This window comes from Tamandua tetradactyla, chromosome 6 (assembly GCF_023851605.1).
Source record: "Tamandua tetradactyla isolate mTamTet1 chromosome 6, mTamTet1.pri, whole genome shotgun sequence".
NCBI lineage: Eukaryota > Metazoa > Chordata > Mammalia > Pilosa > Myrmecophagidae > Tamandua > Tamandua tetradactyla.
In genome coordinates this window covers 53393676-53421118 of record NC_135332.1, presented here as the reverse complement: position 1 = coordinate 53421118, position 27443 = coordinate 53393676, and the positions used below count along the sequence as shown (strand labels likewise).

General features: G+C 36.7%; 1 protein-coding gene across 4 annotated transcripts in view; it reads right to left on the bottom strand.

The window, feature by feature from the left end:
- NSRP1 (nuclear speckle splicing regulatory protein 1) overlaps nt 1-27443 on the bottom strand; it is an 80617-nt gene that overhangs the window by 23843 nt on the left and 29331 nt on the right. The window contains exon 3 of one of the 4 annotated variants that reach the window (XM_077165415.1): nt 26907-26949. The exons of 2 other annotated variants lie outside the window; for them this stretch is intronic. Coding sequence is in view for 1 of the 2 variants with exons in the window: in XM_077165413.1 (XP_077021528.1) it covers nt 5207-5218 (12 nt within the window). In the remaining variant the exon portion in view is untranslated. Of the gene's footprint in view, nt 1-5206; nt 5242-26906; nt 26950-27443 lie in introns of all 4 variants that reach the window. One more of the 4 variants, XM_077165413.1, reaches the window with a different exon arrangement.

Below are 27443 nucleotides of genomic sequence, written 5' to 3'. Positions count from 1 at the left end.
CCTATTAGCTTTAATTCCAAATAAGAAACGACCATAAAGAAAAGGCAGAACATAAAAATATAAAGTGCCTGGTCTACATATACTAGCTATACATAAAATATATATAAAACATGTATATATATAAAACTAATAACATATAACAATACTATATATTTTAAATATACACGCACACACATACAATTATAAGGGGTAAAGATAAGGTGATCAAGTATAGGCATCTTAAAATGAAGAAAGAAAAACACTGCAGCTGGATTTTCTTAGTTCTCCCCTGCTCCATCATTCTGTGTAGAGAATAAATATTACCTAATCAATGTAATGTCTGATTCATTAAATTAACACTCGGATATAACCTGACTAAAAGGGAGACTTAAAAAAAAAAAACTTTTACCATTAGCTCAGATAAAGGAAAGAGGAAGCACATGATTTTGCAGTGGCTTGCTTACACCACTACGTGACTTCCTGGCTGTGATAATTACAAGAGAAAGAGCTCTGTAAGTTACTCAAACTCCTTCACCAATAAACAGAATTTAGTCTGATGACATAGAAAACAATTGCAGATACTGGACCATTTATTTTATAATTAAATTACCTTTCTTTAATCATGCAATTTTTTCAATTAAACAAAAATTCAGGAAAGAGGATTTTTCTTGGATTTCTCATTTTTTGCAGAAATCAATCTCTCAACAACAAATAATGTACAATGGGAAAACTATATACATATGGGCTTCCTTCTGAAATAACTTACCTATCTGCTTATCTGAAATGTGTCTCAGTTAAAGAAAAACAATTCAAGAACCAACCCTTTTACAAACAGAGGATGGTTACAATATAAATTTCTGTTGCACTTTGAGAACTGAGAGATGAGAACTTTCTGTTCTAAATTTTTTTAACTCCGCAACAGATAGTTTATTATTAAAGATCCTGCACCACAGCAATCTCTATCATGGGTTTATTTGTTCACTTGTTTAAGAGTTGTGAAAAAAACACACAATTTTTATTACATAAACTCAGACCTAAGATAAATACCACAACAGAAAAAATGGACAAGACCATTAACAGAAAAGAGAAAATATAAATAAATGACAATTAACAATATGAAAAAATGTTCAACTTTACCAGTAAATAATGCAAACAATAAGAAAGCTTTATCACCTATCAAAATGACAGAGATTTTAAAAATTATGTCACCCAATGTTGGAAAGGTAATGAGCAGAGATATATTATCATCATAAAAATGTAAAATGGTTCAATTTGGCAAAATGAATTAACAGCCTAAAGAAACCCACTTCTTGTGATCCAGAAATTCTACTTTCAAGAGTTTATTCTAAGGGTATAAAAAGAGATGTACATAAAGATTTATATAATGGGATATTATATTGTAATATGTAATGGGACCATCTATTCATATTAGTGAAAAACTCAAAGCATCCTAACTTTCATCATCAGGGGATTGGTTAAATAAGTGTATACCTTTCAAGAGAAAGCTTTGCAACCATTAAACCATCTGTTTTCAACATTTAAATGGCATGGGAAAACTTAAGCGAAAAACAAGACAGGAAATATTATAAACTATGAGATCCCAAGTTTATTTTAAATAAATAAATCCTAAGGGGGAAAAGACTAGAAGGAAATGTGATTAGTGGTTAAAATGCTATGGGTTACAAGATTATTAAATTTATTTTCTTTGTATGCCGCCTCCAATAAGAAATCAGGTTTCCTATACTCAGGTTAGTCCTTGTTCAGTACTCTAGAAAACACCTCTTTATTAACCATCCCCTCTCATACTATGGGGCCACAGTATTTCTTATGTCTTTTATCCTGACTCAAACCTACCCACTGAGCCCTCTAGAATCCCCATTCTCATCATCTTTGATAAACTGCCCCTCTACTTTCTTGACTGAAATCTGGCTCTCCCCTAAAGAAATCTTTTCTTCTGGGGATGCTCACTGTTCCTAAGTTTATCTCACTTAGAAACACAAACTTATTTTCCAAAGGCACATATTTTGGATTTGAGATTAGGAAAATGTAGCGTCTCCTCTTGATTCTACTGCAATTCTTGTGGGTAAAATTCCAGCTCCTCTAAAGCTCATTCCCTATGGCTATGTCTTCCTTCTACCCCTTTCTTCTTCAAATTTATGAATTCTTCATTATTGGTATCTATGATATCTTGATCTCAGTCTTCCTCTCTCCTCTATATCACTTCATCATCTTGGCATGCCATCATCATTATGGATTATCCAACCAACACCCTGACCTGACCTTGTTTTCCTTATCTCCAGTTATAATTCCTCCTTTTCCACTTTAACTATCTTCTCTCATGGCCATTTCGTCTTAACAAAATTGCTCAGCTCTGAAACTATAAATTCAGACAACCCATTTGACAACAGCCTACCAAATTTCACTAATTATAAGAGGTACAATTTTAACATCTTCTGAAATTGGAATACATCTTATAACTACCGGTGTCACTTAACTGCTACTGACCAGGAAGCATTCTTAAGATAGTTGGTCCTGCCTATATGTGGGTGAATATTAAAAGTGACACCATAGACTGATGCTCCTTTCATCTAGGGTATGGGCAGGTGAGTTTAAAAAAAAAAAAAAAAAGGATAAAAAAATAAATAATAGGCCAATAAAGGGTAAAAATCAGGTAGACTGAAATACTGTGGGTCAATGAGAAGGAGGGGTAAGGGATGCATAAGTTTTTATTTTTATTTTTGTTTTTTTCTGGAGTGATGCAAATGCTCTAAAATATTAACACGGTGAAGAGTATACAACTATGTGATGATACTGTGAGATACTGACTGTACAATATGGTTGGACTGCATGTGTAGGGGTATTTCTCAATAAAAATATTTAAGAAAAAAAAGTGACACTATCAAAACCTGCAGAATCAGTATCAATATCTTGGAGGAAAATCCTGGATTCATTAAGAGAGCACTATTTTATTCCTAAGGAGGATGTGGAGGAAATGGTGAATAAGGTATGTTAAGTAACAATCCCAAAGTGGGAGTCAGTAGCAAGTTATCTGATAAAATGCATGAAAAACAGCTCACCATCATTAGTCAGCCAAAAAAATACAAATCATAGCTACAATGAAATATACTTCACACCCACTGGAATAGCTACATTCACAAACTCAGATAACAAAAAGTGTCTAACAAGACGTGAAGAAATCAGAACCGCATACATGGCTGGTGGGAATGTAAAATGGTACAGATACTTCGGAAAATAGTCTGGCAGTTTCTCAAATGATTAAACAAAGAATTACCATATGACCCAGCAATTCCACTCGAGGGATATATCCAAGAGAAATGAAAGCATATGTGCACACAAAAACTTGCACACAAATGTTTATATAAGCATTATTCACAATGGTCAAAAGATAGAACAACCCAAGTGTCCATCAACTGACAAATGGATAAACAAAATGTAATATAATCATAAATAGATTATTTGGCCATAAAAAGTAATGAAGTACTAACGCATGCTAAAACATGGTTGAATCTTGAAAATGTTAGGATAAATGAAAGAAGTTAATCACAAAAGACTACAAAATATATGATTCATTCATATGAAATTCCCAGAATAGGGAAATCTATAGAGATAGAAAGTAGAACAGTGCTTCTCCAGAGCTGAGGAGGATGGTGGGATACAGGGTGACAAGTAAAGAATACAAGACTTCTTTTTGAAGTGCTAAAAATACCATACAATTGACTGTGCTGATGGTTGCACCTACTTGAGAATATACTAAAAACCAATGAATGGTACATTTAAAATGGATGAGTTATATGGTAGGTGAACTATACCTCTAACAAAGTCAGTAAAAGCAAAACAATAAGTAGCTATCTAAAGTTATGTAATTTTAAGAAATACTATATCACAAACACTCCTGATGTCAGACAGGACAATATAATGTGGAAAACAGTCTTCGGTGAGTTTGAGGATTTATTAACCAACTTATTTATCTTTTACTTTTTATGGATACACAAAAGTGACCTAAAATAAAAATGTATATCTAATTGAGACTAAAAGAACTTTCAACACGGGACTATACAAGTGAACCCCTCTGAGGGTGAAAATGCTCTGGAATTGGTTGTGGTGATGAATGCACAACTCTGTAAATTTACTAGAAGACAGTGAATGTACAGTTCAGATGAAACATATTAAGTTTGAATTTATCTCAATAAAACGGCTTTTAAAAAAAAAAGACCTTCAAGTACAACTGTATGGCCTAAGTGAGATCGAGACCTTGTTTGGCAGGAAATTACTGACAAGTGCAAAAGGAAACCTTCAATGTAAAACCAAGTAAAGACAAAATCTCAGGTGCGTGAAGGAAACCTTCTGGCAAAATAACCTTACTAAGATAATCAAATGACCCAAACACAACAGAAAATCACAAAGCATGTGAAAATCCAAGCAGAAATGGCCCAGCCAAATGACCAAATCAAAATGCCAGAGGGGACACAGAATATGGAACCAGTACTCAAGAATATGTATAAAGAAATAAAGAATATCAGGAAGACAGAAGCGCATAAGAATTCGAAAAAATTAAATAGAAAAATGGCAGATCTCACAAAGAAGAAAGATACAGTAAACAAATCAGAAATGTACTAGAGACACAAGATAGCAGATTCAAAGAACCAGGAGGAAAAATAAGTGAGCTAGAAGAAAGAACAATTGAACCAGAGTGCACAAAAGAACAAATGACAAGAAAGATGGAAAAAAAATGAAATTGGATCTTAGGAAAATAATGGATGACAATAGGTACAGAAATATAAGAACTGCTGGTGTCACAGAAGGAGACTAACGAGTTGGGAAAGTTAATTGAAGACATAATCAAGGAAATCTTCCCAACCCTCATAAAAGATGTAAATACGCACATCAAAGAGGCCCAGTGAACTCCAAATAGAAAAATTCCAAACACGCCTAATCCAAGACACATACCAGTCAAACTGTCAAATGCTGAAGAGAAACAGTCCTAAAAGCAGCATGAGAAAAGCAATCTACATGCAAGGGAAAAACAAATGACTGAGTTTGGAAGATGTAATAGGCACCATAGAGGCAAGAGGGCAGTGGGATGATATATTTAAGATCCTGAACTTGAGAAAGACTTCCAGCCAAGAATTCTTTATCCAGCCAAGTTGTCCTTCAAAATTGAAGAAGACAGGGAGATGCAATGGTGGGTCAGTGGCAGATTTCTCACCTGCCATGCCATAGACCTGGGTTCAATTCTTGAAGCTGCCCATGCCAAAAAAAAAAATGAGAGAGACAAATCATAAGATAGCGTTTAATATTTAGAATCTAAGAAACCTTGATATATGTATCTATAGATTTTTTCCCTTCCTTGCTTTAATTTTAAATTGGCTTATGAAACCTATTGTACAAACAAACCTTACAATGATTACTTAGATATTTTGTTTAATTATGCCTATGGATAAGGTAAGATATCCATTTTAGGTGGTTAAGATTTTCATATGTTAACTATTAAAACATTGTATCTTCTTATTTTCCTGAAATCAGGAAAATGTTTAGTAACACAGGTCATTACTATAACAATGTAGATATTTGTAATAACTCTATACTGATATTTTGAGAATATTCGGTTTTTTTGGGGGGTTACAATTCCACAATTTTAGGTTTCGAATTCTAGGGGCTCTAAGATACTGGACAGTAAAGGAAATATCAGTTTAATGATTCAGCAATCACATTCATTTGTTAAACCCTACCTTCTCTGTATAACTCCATCATCACCTTTGATCTTTCTATACCACTTTTTTAAATTAATTTTTTAATTAAAAAAATAACAGTAAACACAAACATTCTTAACATGTGATCATTCTGTTCTACATATATAATCAGTATATCACAATATTATCACATAGTTGCATATTCATCGTCATGATCATTTTCTAGAACATTTGCATCAATTCAGAAAAAGAAATAAGACAACAGGAAAAAATGCATACATACCATACCCCTTACCCCTCCCTTTCATTGAGCAATAGAATTTCAAGCTACTAAATTTATTTTAACATTTGTTCCCCTTATTATTTATTTTTTATGCCATATGTTTTACTCGTCTGTTGATAAGGTAGATAAAAGGAGCATCAGACACAAGGTTTTCACAATCACACAGTCACACTGTGAAAGCTATATCATTATATAATCATCTTCAAGAAACATGTCTACTGGAACAAAGCTCTACATTTTCAGGCAGTTCCCTCCAGTCTCTCCATTACAACTTGACTAACAAGGTGATATCTATTTAATGCGTAAGAATAACCTCCAGGATAACCTCTCGACTCTGTTTTGGAATCTCAGAATATCCAGTTTTGACAGGTGATCAATTGGTATTTAAGTTAGTGTTTAATATTTAGAATTTAAGAACTTTGCTATCTGAATTGGCAGATTTTTTTTCCTTGTTCACTTAATTGTAAATTGGTTTATAAAACTTACTGTGCAAACACTGGTTTTACAATGATTACTTGGATACTTTATTTAAATATGTCTATGGTTAAGCTAACTAAGATATCAAAAAAAAGGAAAGAGAGATTAAATCTTCAAAGACAAACAGACAGAAGTAGACAACAAGAGACCTGCCCTACCAGAAATACTGAAGGGAGTTCAGTCAGCTGGAAAAAAATTAAAAAACAAAAAACAGGAGAGGGAGGTCTGGAGGAGGGCACAGAATTAAAGAGGACCAGTAAAGGTAATTTAAAGGAAAAAAAAAGAAGGAGGGAAAAGATTATATAGACCTGACAAATACAAACTAAAGGATAAGATGGTAAGATTCAAGAATTGCTTTTACAATAACTTTTGAAAGTCACCAATTAACAGAGTGGCAGAATGGATTAAAAAATATAACCCATTTATATGCTGCTTACATGAGACACACCTTAGATCCAAGCACACAGACTGAAAGTGAAAGGATAGAAAAAAATCTATGCAAGCTGTGCTGGTTTAAAAGGATTTATGTACCCTAGTAAAGCCAAGGTTTAATCCTAATCAATCTTGTGGGAGTAACCGTCTCTTTTAATCTGTATTCAATAATGTAGGCTGGAAACCTGATTAGACTATCTCCACAGAGATGTGACTCACCCATTTGTGGGTATTATCTTTTCATTAGACGGAGATGTGACTCCACCCATTCCAGGTGGGTCCTGATTAGTTTCCTGGACTCCTTTAAAAAAGGAAGCATTTTAGAGAACGCTTGAGAAGAATGGGAGAGCAAAAGAGCAGACTCACAAGAACAGCAAGATAACAGTGAGAATTACCAGAGCCCATGTAGCCAGAGACCTCTGGAGAGGAAGAGGGAAAATGTCCCCAGGGGAGCTTCATGAAAAGAAGCCCAGAGAGAAAGCTAGCAGATGTTGCCATGTTCACCACATGCCTTTCCATTTGAGAAACCCTGAACTTCACTGGCCTTTCCTGAATGAAGGTAACCTCTTGCTGGTACCTTAATTTGGACATTTTATAGGGTTGCTTTAATTGGGATATTTTCATGGCCTTAGAACTGTAAACTTGCAACTTATTAAATCCCCCTTTTTGAAATCCATTCTGTTTCTGGTACATCGCATTTCAGCATAAGGTGTAACCAAAAGAAAGCAGGAGTATCTATACTTATATCAGATAAACTAGACTTAAATGTAAAGACGTCATAAGAGACAAATAAGGACACTATATAATAATAAAAGAGACAATTCACCAAAAGGAAATAACAACACAAATGTTTATACTCTCAGTCACGGAGTTCCAAAGTACATGAGGCAAATATTGGCAAAATTGAAGGGATCTATAGATGTTTCAGCAATATTAACAAGAGAGACTTCAATACACAATTCTCAACTACAGATAGAACAATCAGACAGAGGATCAATAAAGAAATAGAGAACCTAAACAGTGTGATAAACTAATTAGACCTAGTAGACATATATAGATCATTATACCCCAAAACACCAGGATATGCATTCTTCTCTGGTGCACATGGAACATTCTACAGAACAGATCATATGCTGGGAAACAAAATATGTCTTTATATATTTTGGACTGAAATTATCCAAAGCACTTTCCCTGACCACAATGGAATGAAGCTGGAAATAAATAATCACCAAAGAACCAGAGTTTTTCACAAACATATGGAGATTAAACAACATACTCTTCTTTTTCTAATTTTTTAAAACCATAACAACATACAAGCACAAACATTCTTACCATATGATCATTTCATTCTTAGTATATAATAGCTCACAATATCACCACATAGTTGTATGTTCAAATGACCATGATCATTTCTTAGAACATTTGCATCAATTTAGAACAAGGAATAAAAAGAAAAAAGAAAAAAATCTCATTTACACCATACCCCTTACCCCTCCCTCTCATTGATTGCTAGTATTTCCATCTACCCAATATATTTTAGTCTTTGCTTCCCCCATTTTTCTATACCCCTTATCACTCCCTTTCACTGATCACTAGCATTTCAATCTACGAAATTTAACATTTGTTCCCCCTATTATTTATTTTTAATCCATAGGTTTTACTCATTTTTCCATACCATAGATAAAAGGAGCATCAGACACAAGGTTTTTACAATTACACAGTCACACTGCAAAGCTGTAGCATTATACAATCACCTCCAAATAGTTACCAATTTCTCTAACAATTTCTTCTTTGACCCACTGATTATTTAAGAGTATGTTGTTTAACCAAAGCAACAGGCCAAGCCCTCAATCTTGGGGTTTGTTCATATGAAACTTATCCCTGCAAAGGCTAGGCTAAGCCTAATTAAAATTAGGCCTAAGAGTCATCCATAGAGAACCTCTTTTGTTGCTCAGATGTGGACTCTCTCTCTCTCTCAGTCAACACAACAAGCATACTGCCCTCCCCACTCTCTACGTGGAGCATGACTCCCAGGGATGTAAACCTTCCTGGCAGTGTGGGAGAGAAATCCTAGAATTAGCTGGGACTCAGCAACAAAGAAATGAGAAAACCTTCTAGACCAAAAGGGGGAAGAGAGAAATGAGACAAAATAAAGCTTCAATGAGAGATTTCAAACAGTCGAGAGGTTATCCTGGAGGTTATTCTTACATATTATATAGACATCACCTTTTTAGTTAAGGTATATTGGAGAGGCTGGAGATGAATGACAATGAGAATAGAATATATCAGAACTTACGGGATATGGTAAAGGCAGCGCTGAGAGGGAAATTCATTGCCCTAAATGATTATATTAAAAAACAAGAATGACTTAAATACAAAGACTTAACTTCTCACCTGGAGAAATTAGAGAAAGAACAGCAAACTAACTCTTAGCAAATAAAAAAAGAGAGAGAGAGAGAGAAACAACAAAGATTAAAACAGATACAAACAAACTGGAAAACAAACACATAGAAAGAATCAACAAAACCAAAGTTGGTTCTCTGAGAAAATCAATAAAATTGATGGACCCCTAGCGAGACTATTAAAGAAAAGAAGTGAGATGACACAAATAACCAGGGGAGTTGTAACCATGGATTCTGAAGAAGTTTTAAAAACTCTAAGAGCATACTATGAAAATATGTATGCCAACACATATGTATATATGCCAAAAAAATTTATGCCAACAAACTAGACAACCTACATGAAATGGACAAATTCCTAGAAACAGACAAACTAGCTATACTGACTCAAGAAGAAATAGAAGATCTCAACAAACCAATTACTAGTAAAGAGATTCAGTCATCAAAAATCTTTCCACAAGGGTAACCCCACAAAGGATAGGTCAAGCCTACTTAAATTTAGGCCTCAGAATCACCCCCATGAGAAGCTCTTTTGTTGCTCAGACGTGTCCTCTCTCTCCAGCCAACACAACAAGCACCCTTTCCCTGCCTACGTGGGACATGTCTCCCAGGGGTGTGGACTTTCCTGGCAACGTGGGACAGAAATCCTGGAATGAGCTGAGACTCAGCATCAAGGGATTGAGAAAACCTTCTCAACCAAAACGGGGAAGAGTGAAATGAGACAAAATGTCAATGGCTGAGAGATTCCAAACAGAGTCGAGAGGTTATCCTGGAGGTTATTCTTACGCATTAAGTAGATATCACCTTGTTATTCAAGATGTAATGGAGAAACTGGAGGGAACTGCCTGAAAATGTAGAGCTGTGTTCCAGTAGCCATGTTTCTTGAAGATGATTGTATAATGATATAGTTTTCACAATGTGACTGTGTGATTGTGAAAACCCTGTGTCTGATGCTCCTTTTATCTACCTTATCAACAGACGAGTAGAACATATGGAATAAAAATAAATAATAGGGGGAATAAATGTTAAAATAAATTTAGTTTGAAATGCTAGTGATCAGGGAAAGGGAGGGGTAAGGGGTACAGTATGCATAATTTTTTTTCTCTTTTCTTTTTAATTCTTTGAATAGATGTACATGTTCCAAGAAACGATCATGATGATGAATGTGCAACTATGTGATGACATTGTAAATTACTGAATATATATGTAGAACAAAATGATCAAAATAGGAATATTTGTGTTTGTTTGGTGTTTTTTGGTATTTAAAAAAATTAAAAAAAAAAAAATCTTCCCAGAAGGGGGTGCACAGGTGGTTCAGTGGTAGAATGCTTGCCTTTCATGCGGGAGACCTGCATTCAATTCCCGGACCATGCACCCCCCCCACCCCCCAAAATAAAACAAAACAAAACAAATCTTCCCACAAAGAAAAGTCCAGGACCAGACTGCACAGGGAAATTTTTTCAAACATTCCGAAAAGAACTAATACCAACCCTGCTCAAATTCAAAAAAAAAAAAAAACTGAAGAAAAAGGAACACTACCTAACACATTTTATAAACCAAAATCACTCTAATACCAAAACCAGATAAAGACACTACAAGAAAGGAAAACTAAACACAATCTCACCAATGAACATACATGCAAAAATTCTCAACAAAATACCAGCAAACTGGACCCAATGACACATTAAAAGAATTATACATCATAACCAAGAGGGGTTTATACCAGGAATGCAAGGGTGTCAAAACAAGAAAATCAATCAAGGTAATACAACAGCACATTAACAAATCGAAAGGGAAAAAAAATCACACAATCATATTGATTGATACCGAAAAAGTATTTGACAAAATTCAGCATCCTTTCCCAATAAAAACACTCAAAAGGGAGGAATCAAAGGAAACTTCCTCAATATCATAAAGGGTATATAAAAAAACCCATAGCCAGCATCATACTGAACAGTGACACTGAAAACATGCCCCCAAAATTGGAATCAGACAAGGATGACCACTATATCACCACTATTATTCAACACTGTACTAGAAGTCCTAGCTGACGTGATTAGACAGGACAAAGAAATATAAGGCTTTCAAATCAGAAAGGAAGAAGTTAAACTTTCATTATTTGCAGATGACATGATCCTATACTTGAAAAACCCTGAGAAATCTACAACAAAGTTATCTGAGCTAATAAACAAGTTCAGCAAAGTGGCAGGACACATGTTAACGTACAAAAATCAGTAATGTTTCTATATACAAGCAATGACGTGTCTGAGGAGACAAGGAAAAAATTCCATTCAAAATAGTGACCAAAAGAATCAGTTATCTAGTAATAAGCCTAATCAGGAAATGTCAAGGACTTGTACACAGAAAACTACAAACATTGCAAAAAGAAATAAAAAATGACCTAAATAGATGGAAAGACATTCCATGCTCTTGGATAGAGAGGTTGAATGTCATTAAGATGTCAATTCTATGCATATTGATCTACAGAGTCAATGCGATACCAATCAAAATCCCTACAATCTACTTTGAACACCTGGGAAAGTTAGTTACCAAATTTATTTGGAAGGAATAGAAACCCCAAATAGCTAAAGATATCCTAAAAGGAATGAACAAAATGGAAGGACTATCACTTCTTGACTTAAAGGCTTACTATAATTAAGCCACAGTGAACAAAACAGCATGGTACTGGCACAAAGACAGAAGTATTGACCAATGGAATTCAATCAAGAGTACAGAGATTGATCAGCAAATCTATGGAAAATTGACCTTTGATAAGGCCCCCAAATACACTGAATTGGGACAGAGTAGTATTTTCAATAAATGGGCATGGGAGAATTGAATATTAATAGCCAAAAGAATGAAAGAGGACCCCTACCTTATACCCTATACAAAAATTAATTCAAAATAGATTAAAGCCCGGACTGTAAGAACCAGTACTATAAAACTTCTAGAAGAAAATGCAAGGAAACATCTTCAAGACCTAGAAGTAGGAGGCAGCTTCTTAAACTTTATACCTAAAGCACAAGCAGAAGATAAAAAGATTAATGGGACCTCCTTAAGATCAAAATCTTCTATGCCTCAAAGGACTTTGTCAAAAAAGTGAAGAGGTAGCCAATTCAATGGGAAAAAATATTTGGAAATCACATAACAGATAAAGGCTTGATATCCAGTATACATAAAGATATTCATTACGCAGTTCAATAACTCGAACAAAACAACCCGATTATAAAATGGACACAGGATATGAACAGACACTTTCCTGAAGAGCAAATATAAATGGCTAAAAAGCATATGAAGAAATGTTCATTCTCATTAGTTATATAGGAAATGCAGATCAAGACAACAATGAGATATCACCTCACACCTATAAGAATGGGTGCTATTAAACAAAGAGAAAACTTCAAATGTTGGAGACGACATGGATAAATAGGAACAATTATTCACTGTTGGTGGGTATGTACAATAATGCAGTCACTGTGGAAAACAGTTTGGCGATTCCTCAGAAAACTAAAAACTGCGTTCCCCTATGACCTGGCAATACAAATACTCAGTATACAAAAGTTGAAAGCAGTGCCATGAACAGACATTTGCACACTGATGTTCATAGTGGCACTATTCACAACTGTCAAAAGGTGGATACAATCCAAGTACCCATCAGTAGATGAGGAAATATACAAAATGTGGTCCCAATGCATATGAAAAAGTGGATCAACCTTGAAAATAAAATGCTGAGTGAAATAAGTCAGACATAAAAGGACAGCTACTGTATGATTTTGTTATTATAACGCTCCTAAAGGTAATCTCAAAGGTTACGCTACAGGCTATAGCAAACCTAGGGGTACAAAAGCCTAGAGATGGGGGAAAGGCTACCCAAAGAGGCTGAACTTAAATGCCAGAGAACAGAAAGAAGTGATGGTAACTAATTAGCAGGGTTATAAGTAACATTACCATATTGAAGGTGAATATGATTGAAATGGGATGTATAGCGCCATGTGTCCCACTGGCAAAATCTACAATTACAAATAAGTTCTCGTATGAACTATTTCAAAGGTTCAATAGTGGACAAAGAGTCTATAGTAATGGGGCATGGCGGAAATTTATAAATGCATGGTACAGCCAACAGTTAACAGGAAGTTATCAACAGTACCACAGCAATAGCTGGGGCAACTAACAGGGGTTTGCTTTCCTGGAACCTACATTCCCAGAGGGTTCCTAGGCTAGACAAATTCTAAAACCCAGAGGGACTCACCTCTCCCAGATTATCAACTAGTATGTCCTCCTATCCTTTAGTATCAACACCTCTTCTCAGCACGAAGAAGCAAAGCGGGCATTGCCTAACAATTCCTATGAGTTCGGAAAGAGATCAAAGGAGAAGAAGGAGGTATAACAGAGAAAGCAGGACTTAACAAATAAGTATAACTGTTTTATCACTGAATTAATATTCCTTCTAGTCCCCAGTGTTTTGGAGCAGTTAGAAGGAAAAGTCTGTGATAGTGGAATGGTAATACGTGACAAACTCTGGGATTTGTTCTCTAAGTACTTGTTGAAGTATATTACAAAAATTATTGACTTTTCTTTCTTTGCCTTGTAAATATGTTATATTTCACAGTAAAAAAAAAAGTTAAGAAAAAAATGAGCAAAGGATTTATATAAATGTTTATCCAATGAGGAGATACAAATGACCAATAAGCATATGAAAAAGACACTCAATAATTAGGCATTGGGGAAATACAAACTCAGATCACAATGAGATATCATTTCACACCCACCAGGAAGGCTATTTAAAAAAAAGGAAAATGACAAGTGTTGGAGAGGATGTGGAAAAGCAAACACTCAATGTTGGGAGGAACATATAACAGTAGAGTTGCTCTAGAAGACAGTTTGGCTGTTTCTCAGAAAATTAAATACAGAATTACTATATAACCTGACTATTTCACTACTAGGTATATACTCAAAATAACTGAAAGCAGGGACTCAAATAGATATTTACATACCAATGTTCAAAACAGTATTATTCACAACCACAAAAAGATGGAAACAACCCAAGTATGCTGGTGTTAAACTATTATGTACCCCAGAAAAGCCATGTTTTGATCCTGATCCAATCTTGTGGAGGCAGCCATTTCTTGTAATCCTGATTCACTACTGCAGGGTGGAAACTTCTGATTAGATTATCTACAGGGAAATCTGATGCACCCAATTGTGGGTGTGACATTTTGGTTAGATAGAGATATGACTCAGCCCATACAGGATGGGTCTTGATCAGTTTACTGGAGTCCTTTAAAAGAGGAAACATTTTAGAGAGATGCTGACACTTAGAGAACAGTTGCTTCAGAGCTGACAGAGCCAACATGAGACCCAGACATATGGAGATGCAAGGCCCTTTAGATGTTGCCATGTGCCTTCCCATGAGATGCTAAGCAAGCTAGAACCCAGAATTGTGTCCCAGAAGAGCTAAGAGAAGACCCACAGATGGCCAAGTGAGGAACCCCCACAGGAAACAGAGGTTGAAAGCAGTGGAGTCCAGGAACAAGGGACCAGCAGAGGACAGCCATGTGCCTTCCCAGCTGAAAGAGGTGTTCCAGATGGCATCAGCCTTTCTTGAGTGAAGGTAACCTCTTGTTGGTGCCTCAGTTTGAATATTTTCTGGGCATCAGAATAAATTCCCTTTTTAAAAGCTGTTCTATTTTTGGTATGTTGTTTTTCAGCAGCTTAACAAACTAATAAACCAAGTATCCATCAAAGATAAACAAAATATGGTATATATGCACAATGGAATATTATTCAGTCATAAATGGAATGAAGTTCTGATTTATTCTACAACATGGATGAATCTTGAAGACATCAGAGTGAAATAAGGCAGGCATAGAAGGACAAATATTGTGTGAGCCCACTGATGTGAAATAATTAGAATAGGCAAATTCAGAGAGTCAGAAACTAAAATAAAGGTTAGCAGGGACAAGGATAAAGTTAGCAAATGGGGAGTTAATGCTTAAATTGTACACAGTTTCTATTTGGAATCATGGAAAAGTTTTGTTAATGGACAGTGGTGATGGTAGCACAACACTGTAAACATAACAGCACTGAAATATATATCTGAATATTGTTAAAAGGAGAATATATATTACTAGAATAAAAATTATAATTAAAAAAATAAAAACAAAAAACCCGTAGGACTCTACAACACAGTGAACCCTAAAGTGAATCATGGACTATAGTTACTAGGATAATTATAAAAATTTTCTTTCATCAATTGCAAGAAATGTATGACACTAATGCAAGATGTCAATAATAGGGTGGTATATGAGAACTCTGTATTTTATGCATTTTTCTGTAAACCTACAATTCTCTAATTTAAAGAAAGAAAACAAAAGAGAAAAATAAAGAATCCTACTCAAAAACTACTTGAAGTAAAGAATAGTTTAACATGAGAAAATATTTAACTGTAATAAATCACATAAATAAGACAATTAGTTGAAAAATCACAATTATCTCAACAGATTCAGGAAATGTCACAGTTCCAGAAAGAAGACAGATATACACAATACATGAATGAAAAATGTCATGACGGATGTAGTTCTGAAATAAGGATTTTACTGTTTTATGTGAACATTTCTCTGCAACAAAGCACATAGTAAAAAGTGGGGGGAAGATGAGGGGAATTTAAAAATGGGGTAACCTTGAACTACTCATAAGCAAAAAGAGTACAGTTCTCTAACACATAAATATATATAAAACATAAATGTTGATTAGAGAAAAAACCTCTCTAAACATGGTTCTTGTGCTGGTTTGAAATGATGTATGTACCCTAGAAAAGCCATGTTTTAATCCTAATCCCATTTTGTAAAGGCAGCCATTTCTTCTAATCCCTATTCAATGCTGCATTCTCAAAACTGTAATTAGATCATCTCCCCGGAGTTGTGATTTAATCAAGTGGTTGTTAAAGTGGGTTAGGTGACGACATGTCTTCACCCATTTGGGTGGGTCTTGATTGGTTTACTGGACTTCTACAAAAAAGGGAAACATTTTGGAGAATGAGAGATTTGAGAGAGCAGAGAATGCTGCAGCACCACGAAGCAGAGTCCACAAGCAAGCGACCTTTGGAGATGAAGAAGGAAAACGCCTCCTGGGGAGCTTCATGAAAGCAGGAACCAGGAGAAAGCTAGCAGCTGACACTGTGTTTGCCACGTGCCCTTCCAGCTGAGAGAGAAGCCCTGTGTTTGCCATGTGCCTTCTCACTTGAGAGAGAAACCGTGAACTTCATTGGCCTTCTTGAACCAAGGTATCTTTCTCTGGATGCCTTTGATTGGACATTTCTATAGACTTGTTTCAATTTAAAGGGACATTTCCTCAGCCTTAGAACTGTAAACTAGCAACTTATTAAATTCCCCTTTTTGGAGTTCCAGGTCAAGATGGCGGCTTAACAACGTGCGCGTTTTAGTTCGTCCTCCAGAACAACTGCTAAATAACCAGAAACAGTACAGAACAGCTCCTGGGGCCACGTCAGTGACCAGACACACAGTGTACCCCAGTCTGGACCAGCCGGATCGGCTGCGAGCACCCCCCAAAACCATGAGTTCCCAAAGCTGCGGCGGCCAGTGCCCCTCCCCCACAGGCCGCTTCCCAGAGGGGAAAGGAAAGGACTTTACCAGTAGCAGTGACTGGGCACAATCAAACGTCAATTGTGGAACTAATTAACAAATTCTGACTACTAAAAATAGGCCCCCAGCTTACGTGAACCCGATCAAAGCAGAGGTTGCTCATTTTTGCCCTGGCACCAAGGGGGAGGACTGACAGAAAAAGGGGGAAAAAAAGAAGGAAACAGGTTTTTGTGGCTGTGTATCTATAAAGGCTTGACTGCCTCTGGATACAGCAGCAGCACTTTTCAGGCTGCAACTGCCCCAGGCATAGGCAGAAGTGAGCTCTTTTGGGGGCTTATCTGGAGCCTGTGCCTTTCCCAGGGGAGGGGTGAAGGCCCACTCAGGTGGAATCCTTCCATCAAGGAATTCAGACACCAGGGCTTGGTAATTTGAAGCCATTAAAACCAGCCTACAACCTCTCCTCTGTCTCCAACAAACCCCCAGCCAAAGTTAAAGGTACCGCATCATCTTATGCTGGTGGGACCTGCAATCAGACAAGCGCCACATACTGGGCAGGATAAGAAAAACAGAGTCCAGAGAATTCACAGAAAAGTCTTTCAACCTGCTGGGTCTCATGCTCAGGGAAGACTGACGCAGGTGACTCTTTCCTCCAGATAGGAGGTCAGTTTGGTCTGGGAAAATCTGGCTGGGGTCTATAATATCTAAGTAGACCCTCCTAAGTGAGTGGGGGGGAAAGGTACCACACAAGCAGGACAAGAAACAAAAAAACAAGAACTGAAAAATTCTCCTCTGTTAAACAAAACTTAAGCTAAAGGTTCAGATAAAGCTGAACAGAATGTCAAAGAACAGATAGACAACAAATTCATCCAGCAAGAAAACCCTAGATAAAAGAAGTGAAAGCAATCTCCAGAATAAACTAATTAAGGTAATTAAATGCCTAGACGCCAGCAAAAAATAACAAATCACACTAAGGAAATTAAAGATATGGCCCAGTCAAAGGAACAAACCAACAATTCAAATGACATACAGGAGCTGAAACAACTAATTCAGAATATACGAACAGACACGGAAAACCTCATCAAAAACCAAATCAATGAATTGAGGGAGGATATAAAAAAGGCAAGGAAGGAACAAAAAGAAGAAACTGAAAGTCTGAAAAAACAAATCACAGAACTTATGGGAATGAAAGACACAGTAGAAGAGATGAAAAAAACAATGGAAACCTACAATGATAGATTTCGAGAGGCAGAACATAGGATTAATGAACCGGAGGACAGAACATCTGAAATCCAACAAGAAACAGAAACTATAGGAAAAAAAATGGAAAAATATGAGCAGGGACTCAGGGAATTGAAAGACAATATGAAGCGCATGAATATACGTGTCGTGGGTGTCCCAGAAGGAGAAGAGAACGGAAAAGGAGGAGAAAAACTAATGGAGGAAATTATCACTGAAAATTTCCCAACTCTTATGAGACTTAAAATTACAGATCCAAGAAGTGCAGCGTACCCCAAAGAGAACAGATCCAAATAGACATACTCCAAGACATTTAATAATCAGAATGTCCAAGGTCAAAGAGAAAGAGAGGATCTTGAAAGCAGCAAGAGAAAAGCAATCCATCACATACAAGGGAAGCCCAATAAGACTATGCGCAGATCTCTCAGCAGAAACCATGGAGGCGAGAAGACAGTGGGATAATACATTTAAATTATTAAAAGAGAAAAACTGCCAACCAAGAATTCTATATCCAGCAAAACTGTCCTTCAAAAATGAGGGAGAAATGAAAACATTTTCAGACAAAAAATCACTGAGAGATTTTGTGACCAAGAGACCAGCTCTGCAAGAAATACTAAAGGGAACACTAGAGACAGATACGAAGACAGAAGAGAGAGGTGTGGAGAAGAGTGTAGAAAGGAAGACCATGAGTAAAGGTAAAATGAAGGAAAATTAGATATGACATATAAAATCCAGAAGGCAAAATAGTAGAAGAAAGTACTACCCATACAGTAATAACACTGAATGTTAATGGATTAAACTCTCCAATAAAAAGACATAGTCTGGCAGAATGGTTTAAAAAACAGGACCCATGTATATGCTGTCTCTACTCAAAGGTCACGAGGCCAAGGACACAAATGGACATTTACATGTTTATAGCAGCATTATTAACAATTAACAAGTGATGGAAACAGCCAAAATGTCCATCAACAGAGAGTTGACTAAACAAACTGTGACATTTACATAAGATGGAATATTATGCAGCTGTAAGACAGAATAAAGTTATGAGGTATGTTACAACATGAATGGACCTTAAGGACATTATGCTGAGTGTGATTAGCCAGAAACAAAAGGACAAATACTGTATGGTCTCACTGACATGAACTGACGTTAGTGAATAAACTTAGAATATTTCCTTGGTAACAGAGACCATCAGGAGATAGAAATAGGGTGAGATATTGGGTGATTGGAGCTGAAGGGATACAGATTGTGCAACAGGACTGAATATAAAATCTCAGATATGGACAGCACAATACTACCTAACAGTAATGTAATTATGTTAAAACACTGAATGAACCTGCACGTGAGAATGATAGAGGGAGGAGGACTGGGGACATAAATGAAATCAGAAAGAAAGATAGATGGTAAAGATCGAGATGGTATAATCTAGGAATGCCTAGAGTGTATAATAATAGTGAAATGTACAATGTACAAATTTAAGAAATGTTTTTGCCTGAGGAAGAACAAAGGAATGTCATTATTGCAGGGTGTTGAAAACAGATGATAATTAATACTTTAAAATGTCACCTTATGTGTGAGACTAAAGCAAAAAATGTTTATTTGTTACAAAATTTATATTTTGACTAGAGCGTTTCCTAATATAACTCATGTAGATAGTTTGATTGAATGTCATAAGTACTTGGAATCTCAGGTAGCACATGAGATTTTGTTGGTTTGTCCAGAGTGATGCCCCGATGAATCCCAGAGCGATTTGATCAGTGACTGGAATAGTATTTGCAAGCCCCCTTCGGGGAATTTTGAGAGCGGGGAGAAATTCAACTTCCCCAAGTTGAATTCTTGATATTCTCACAAGCAGTGTGGACAACCAAAGCTATAGGGTGAGCCCCCAGGCTTGGGGTTTGTTCACATGAAACTTAACCCCACAAAGGATAGGTGAAGTCTACTTAAAATTTAGGCCTAAGAGTCACCCCCAGGAGAGCCTCTTTTGTTGCTCAGATGTGGCCTCTCTCTCCAGACAACACAACGAGCAGTCTCACCACCCTCCCCATCTCTGCGTGGGACATGACTCCCAGCAGTGTGGACCTTCCTGGCAACGTGGGACGGGGATCCTGGAATGAGCTGAGACTCAGCATCAAGGGACTGAGAAAAACCCTAGAATGAGCTGAGAATTAACATCAGGGGATTGAGAGAACCTTCTCGACCAAAAGGGGAAGAGTGAAATGAGACGAAGTGTCAATGGCTGAGAGATTCCAAACAGAGTTGAGAGGTTATCCTGGAGGTTATTCTTATGCATTAAGTAGATATCACCTTGTTGTTCAAGATGTAGTGGAGAGGCTGGAGGGAACTGCCTGAAAATGTAGAGCTGTGTTCCAGTAGCCATGTTTCTTGATGATGATTGAACAATGATATAGCTTTCACAATGAGACTCTACGAATGTGAAAACCTTGTGTCTGATGCTCCTTTTAGCTACTATATCAGCAGAAGAGTAGAACATATGGAATAAAAATAAATAATAGGGGGAACAAATGTTAAAATAAATTTAGTTTGAAATGCTAGTGGTAAATGAAAGCGAGGGGCAAGGGGTATGGTATGTATAATCTTGTTTTTCTCTGTTATCGCTTTATTTCTTTTTCTGTTGTCTTTTTATTTCTTTTTCTAAATTGATGCAAATGTTCTAAGAAATGATGAATATGCAACTATGTGATGATATTAAGAATTACCGATTGTATATGTAGAATGGAATGATCTCTTAATGTTTTTTTTGTTAATTTTTTTAATTAATGAAAAAAGTTAAAAAAAAAATTCCCCTTTTTAAAAGTCATTCCGTTTCTGGTATATTGCATTCCGGCAGCTGGCAAAGTAGAACAGTTCTCAACATATGTGCTGGTTTGGGACTGATTATAACTAGCCTACTTATAATCAACCCCAGAAAAACCATGTTCTTTCAATGCTAACCCACATTTGTGGGGACAGACCTACTGTGGGCGAGGTCTTCTTGACTGTTTCCATGGAGATGTGACCCAACCAACTGTGGCTGGGACCTTTTTATTATCAGGTGGTCTCCATGGAGTTATGTCTCCACCTATTCAAGGTAAGTTTAAATCTGCTTACTGGAGTCCTTCAAGAGGGAACAATTTTGGAAAGAGCTCAGAGCCAACACTGAGAGAAATGTTTGGGGATACAGAAAGAAAATGCTCCCATAGAAGCATCTGAAACCAGAAGCCAAAGGTCCAGTAGAAGCCAGCCACATGACTTCCCAGCTGACAGGGGGTGTTTCAGATGCCACTGGCCTTTCTTGAGTCAAGGTGTCCTCCTCTGAATATCTCAGTTTGGACATTCTTATGGCCTTAGAACGGTAAACTTGTAACTTACTAAATCCCCTTTATAATTTCTGGCATATTGTATTCTGGCAGCATTAGCAAACTAAAACAACATCCTACATTACAATGGTCAAACATTGTGGCAGAAAAACAAATACATTTAGGCTAAAGTGAAAACATGTACTAGAATTAATATAACATTTCTTCCCTTTCAATTACTGCCTAATTTCCGAATGAAAGGAAAACTTCTAATTTCACTTAGAAACATAAATTTATTTTCCCAAGGGACTTATAAAACATGTTGGTAATAACGAGCCTACTTATAAACAATGAAAGTTTTGTAATCCTTTCTAACCTTGCCAAATTTTAATGAAATACAGTTGGTAATATATATATAGATATAGATATATATATCTATATCTATATCTATAGATATAGATATTTTTTTTTCCCCTAAAACACAAGCAATAGTTTGGCATCTAATATATAATCACAATGAACGAGTCAGGTGTTTAGCATCCCTAGAACAGACTTTATTAGAGTTTGGTTATATATACACAATCTCTTGACATTGAAGATGTAGTTCTTGCAGATAAAGCCCAGAGGCAGGAAATGAATCTCCTCCCAAATGCTGCTTCTTATCTTTAAAGTAACCTCAAATTATTACTAAACTAATAAAGTAATTTTGTTTCAGAAAGTGATCTGATCTATTTTATTTAAAGCTTTTGATAAATCCCAGAGTGAGATGGGGGATTATTGCTTTTTGTCTGATTACACACACTAAAGCACAACATGAAAATACAGGAAAAATATTTTAAATGATTTTTATGGTAAAGCTGGAATAGGAAATATCAAAGCCTGTCAGTGTATGAAGAGATATGCATACTTTTGGGAAACTAGATACCAATTTTTATTATTTAAAATTTTGGAAATTTGAGAGAAAAGCTTTTACTATCTTCTAGTCAGAAATCATCAGTTAAATAGGGGTTCAATTAAACTGTATATAAACCAAATAAAATAATAATTAACATATATAATTGTATATATTTCTACTTTATGAAAGTTTTCTAATATAATGGGTTTAAGCAAATGGCTAAAACTCAAACTGGAAAGACTATTAAAAGGTCACAGAAAAGACAAGTACCCGAATATGACTATCAAATACAAAGTAAGATGGAGTCACCACTGGAAACTTTCAGATCACTAATGATTAATTATGATAATTATTACAAACATCAAGATGTTATCATTATAGTAATACAGCTATACTGACTATGCTTCTACTATGTGCCATGTACTGTACTAGGCACTTATCCATCTCTAATCCTTAAAATAAACTTTAAGGGGTGGGCCACGGTGACTCAGCACACAGAGTTCTCACCTGCCATGCCAGACACCCAGGTTCAATTCCCAGTGTCTGCCCATGCAAAAAAAAAAAAAAGACTTTAAGCAGAGACAATTATAAAAGATAACTTTTATTAAATGTGGAAACTGAGGTTAAGAAATATTAAACTATTGCTCAAGATCTTCAAGCTAGAAAAACAATACAAAACTTCTATTCTAGTTGGCAAATTAACACATGCTGCAGTCTTTCCTTTCCTACTGATTCCTCTGAATAACAGAAAGAAATCCATAACCAAGAAGGGATATCCTCAGTAGACCAGAAACTATGAGAAATTCCTTAAAACTAAAAGGCAAGAAACCAAACTCCTCAGAGAGGCTGACTCCTAAAAAAGGTGAGAATGATTCCAAGGGTACTACATATCCTGAACTAAGGGATATAAAGAGGAGAAAGTAGAGGGCATTAGTTGGGGTTTCTGCATTAGAAGAAGCAATGCAAGATTATCCCGCATATTACTTTTTTCAGAAAAAGGCAAATAACAGGTATTTCCTTAGTTGAAAACAGTGACTACAGGAGCTTGAGTTGGAAAAATGCCTTGGATGACTGGCGTGGAGGCACGTAGGAAAAACTCCAACTTTGTTAGGCATGCAGCAGTATACCGACCCAATGACATGTGCCATCTCTCTTACAAACAGACAAAAGTAACAGACAGACCTGGCCAAAATCTCAAATATAAAGATGAGCAAACCAAAACTTTTCAATCATTTTTAAATTGCTGAATACCAACAAAATGAAAGCAGCAAAAAACTCAATAATTACAATTTACCCCTCAGAGGAACACTTTGAGATAATACTTAAAAAGGATTTTGCATTTATAAAAAAGAATCAACTAGTGATATTGAAAAAAAGATCATAATAACTGAAATTTTAAAAATGAATGGGAGAATGAACAAAACTGAATTCAAATTAGTGAATGATGGAGTGAAAGAATTCTCCCAAAATGCACTGAAAAAAAAAGATGGAAAATCTTAAAAATAAAAAAAGATTGAGAGACATGGAGAAGCAGATACTCTAAAAGCAGCCTAATAGGAATTACAGAAGGACCAAATAGAGAATGAAGGGGAGGGACTCTTCAAAGCAATAAGAGAAGAAAATATCTCTGTGCTGGTTTGAAAGGTGTATATACCCTAGAAAAGCCATGTTTTAATCCTAATCCCATTTTGAAAAGACAGCTGTTTCTTCTAATCCCTATTCAGCACTGCATGTTCGAAACTTTAATTACAACATCTCCCTGGAGTTGTGACTCAATCAAGAGTGGTTGTTAAGCGGATTATGCGGAGATGTGTCTCCACCCATTCCAAGTGGGTCTTGATTACTTCACTGGAATTCTATAAAAGAGGAACCATTTTGGAGAAAGGAAGAGGTTCTGAGAGAACAGAACAATATACCCACAAGAAGCAGAATCTACCAGCCAGTGATCCTTGGAGATGAAGAAGGAAAACGTCTCCCAGGGTGCTTCACAAAACAGGAAGCCAGGAGAGAAAGCTAGCAGATGACACCATGTTCACCATGTGCCTTTCCAGATGAGAGAGACACCCTGACTGTGTTTCCATGTGCCTCCTTAGATGAGAGAGAAACCCTGAACTTCATCAACCTTCCTGAACCGAGGTATCTTTACCTGGATGCCTTAGGTTGGACATTTCTATAGACTTGTTTTAACTGGAACACATTCTTGGCCTTAGAACTATAAACTAGCAACTTATTAAATTTCCCTTTTTAGAAGTCATTCTGTTTCTGGCATACTGCCTTCTGGCACCTAGCAAACTAGAACAGATTTCAGTACCAGGAGTGGGGTGCTGCTGCGGTTTGCAAATACCAAACATGTTGGGGTGGTTTTTCAAATGGATAAAGGGAAGAATCTGGAGGAGTTGTGAAGGCTTGATAGAGAAGGACTAGAATGCTCTGAAGAGACTGTTGCTAGAAATGTGGACTCTAAAGATACCTCTGACCAGGTTTTAGACAAAAATTAAGGCCTGTATTATTGCAGACTGAAAGGAAGGTGATCCTTGTTTTAAAATAGCAGATAATCTGGCAAAATTGACTAATGACTTTGGCTGGAAGACAGATTTTAAAAGCCATGAACTTGGATATTTAAGCGAAAGAGATTTCCAAATTAAATGTGGAAAGCACAGCCTGGTTTCCCCTTGCAGTTTACAGTGAAATATGACAGGAAAGAGATAAACTGAAAACTGAACTCTTGGGTACAAAGAAGCCAGAAACTGCTGTTCTGGAAAATTCTGGGCTTCCAGGACAGGAGATTCCAGAGAGTGGTACCTCATATGAGGATTTAGCAAACGTAGAACCAGCCAGCCATATCAGAAAAAGCCAGGATTGCACATGGAGTTAATCAGGAAGGGTTTGTGGAAAATCCTTGTCTGATGGGCATGATCAAAGGCTACTGCATAGAAAGCTGAGAGTGTTGTGGGATCTTTATAAAGAGAAACACTGCCAGTCAAGACTGGAAAGCACAAAGAAGGGACACAATGGAGGAAAAATAACTCCAAAGGCAAAACCATGGAGGCCGGGGACTGAAGTCAAGACGCCTCGGGCCAGGAGAGTGGACCCATCCAAGCCCATGGAGAGGGTGAGTTTACCCCAAAGGAAGAGGATGGGCCTTCCACCTTGTAGTGGAAGAGTCATGTCATCTCAGGCCTTGGAGAGGGTGAAGCACATTCCTTGGGTTTGGGGAGAGCCTGGCTACCACCACATGGAGGGGTTAAGCGTGTGCCCCAGAGATGGAAGAGAGCCCAGGTGCAGCCCCGATGCTTGGAGAGGGTGGAGCCGAGAAAAAGGTGGTTTCCCCAATGTCCTCCAAGGTTGTGTTCAGAGAGAGGCAGGCCTCTGTGTAGGCCTTTGGAAACAGTGGGAATGCCACTTTCCAGAGGCCAGAAGATAAATGACTTTCAGACTCTGAAATTTAATGGAGTTTGCCCTGCAGGTTTTTGAAACTGCTCGGGTCTGGCAACTCCTGTGTTCCTTCCTCCCTATGGAAATGGGTATATGTATCCTATGAATGTTCTTCCTTTGTATGTTGGCAACAAATAACTTATTTTGAGTTTTTATAGGTCCAGAGTCAGAAAAGAACTTTGCTTTAGGACAAACCATGCCTGTAACTAACTTTAAGACTTTGTACTGGTTTTAACCTTGTATTGTATTTGTAATGTTACAGAAATGGTTTAAGTTTTCTGATATTGTGATGGAATGAATGTATTTTGTATATGGGAAAACATGCCTTTTTTAGGGTCCAGAGAGTGGAATGTGCTGGTCTGAAAGGTGTATGTACCCTAGAAAAGCCATGTTTTAATCCTAATCCCATTTCTTCTAATCCCTATTCAGCATGGCATGCTTGAAACTTTAATTAGATCATCTCCTTGGACATGTGACTCAATCAAGAGTGGTTGTTAAGCTGGATTAGATGGAGATGCGTCTCCACCCATTCCAGGTGGGTCTTGATTACTTTACCAGAATCCTATAAAAGAGGAAATATTTTGGGGAAAAGAAGAGGTTCTGAGAGAGCAGGATGATACAGCCACAAGAAGCAGAGTCCATCAGCCAGAGACCTTTGGAGATAAAGAAGGGAAATGCCTCCCAGGGTGCTTCATGAAACAAGAAACCAGGAAAGAAAACTAGCAGATGATGCCGTGTTCATCACGTGCCTTTCCAGGTGAGAGAGAAACCCTGACCGTGTTTGCCATGTGCCTCCTCAGATGAGAGAGAAACCCTGAACTTCATCGGCCCTCCTGAACCAAGGTATCTTTCCCTGGATGCCTTAGATTGGATATTTCTATCGACTTGTTTTAACTGGAACGTGTTCTTGGCCTTAGAACTGTAAATTAGCAACTTACTAAATTCCCCTTTTAAAAAGCCGTTCCATTTCTGGTATATTGCATTCCAGCAGCTAGCAAACTAGAACATTCTCTGAAATGGAAAAGTTACAAGCACTCAAACTGAAGAACTCACCAAGTGCTGAGCCTAGATATTTTTTGGTGAAATTTCAGAATATCAAGATAATGAGAAAAATCCTAACAGCATGCGGTGAAGAGCAGTGGGGATGGAGATTACTTACAAAGAAGAATCAGACTGGTATCACATTTCTCCACTTGGCAACACTGGATACAAAAGGAAAATAGAGCATTATTTTGAAGTTCTGAAGGAAAATAATTTTGAAATTAGAATCCTATACATAGCCAAACCATGTTTTAAGTATGATGACAAAATAAAGGCATCTATAAATGTGCAAGGACCCAAAATTACCATCTGCAGGGACAATTTAAAATAATTACTTGTGAATATACATTGCAAGAAGAAAAAGCAATGCAAGACAAAGAAAGAAGATGCAGAAAGCAACAAACAGAAGAAACCAAGAAATAATTAACAACTGTAAATGATGGACTACAGTACAATTATAAGAATGTTCTTCCTCGAATTATAACAAATATAGCACACTAAGCTGGGTGTTAATAAAAAGGTGGTATATGGGGAAAAACGTACCTAATGTAAACGATGGAGTATAATAGTACAATTTTAATAATCTTACATTAATTTTTAACAAAGGTACCACCACTAATGCAAACTATCAACAACGGGGATATATGGCAATGCT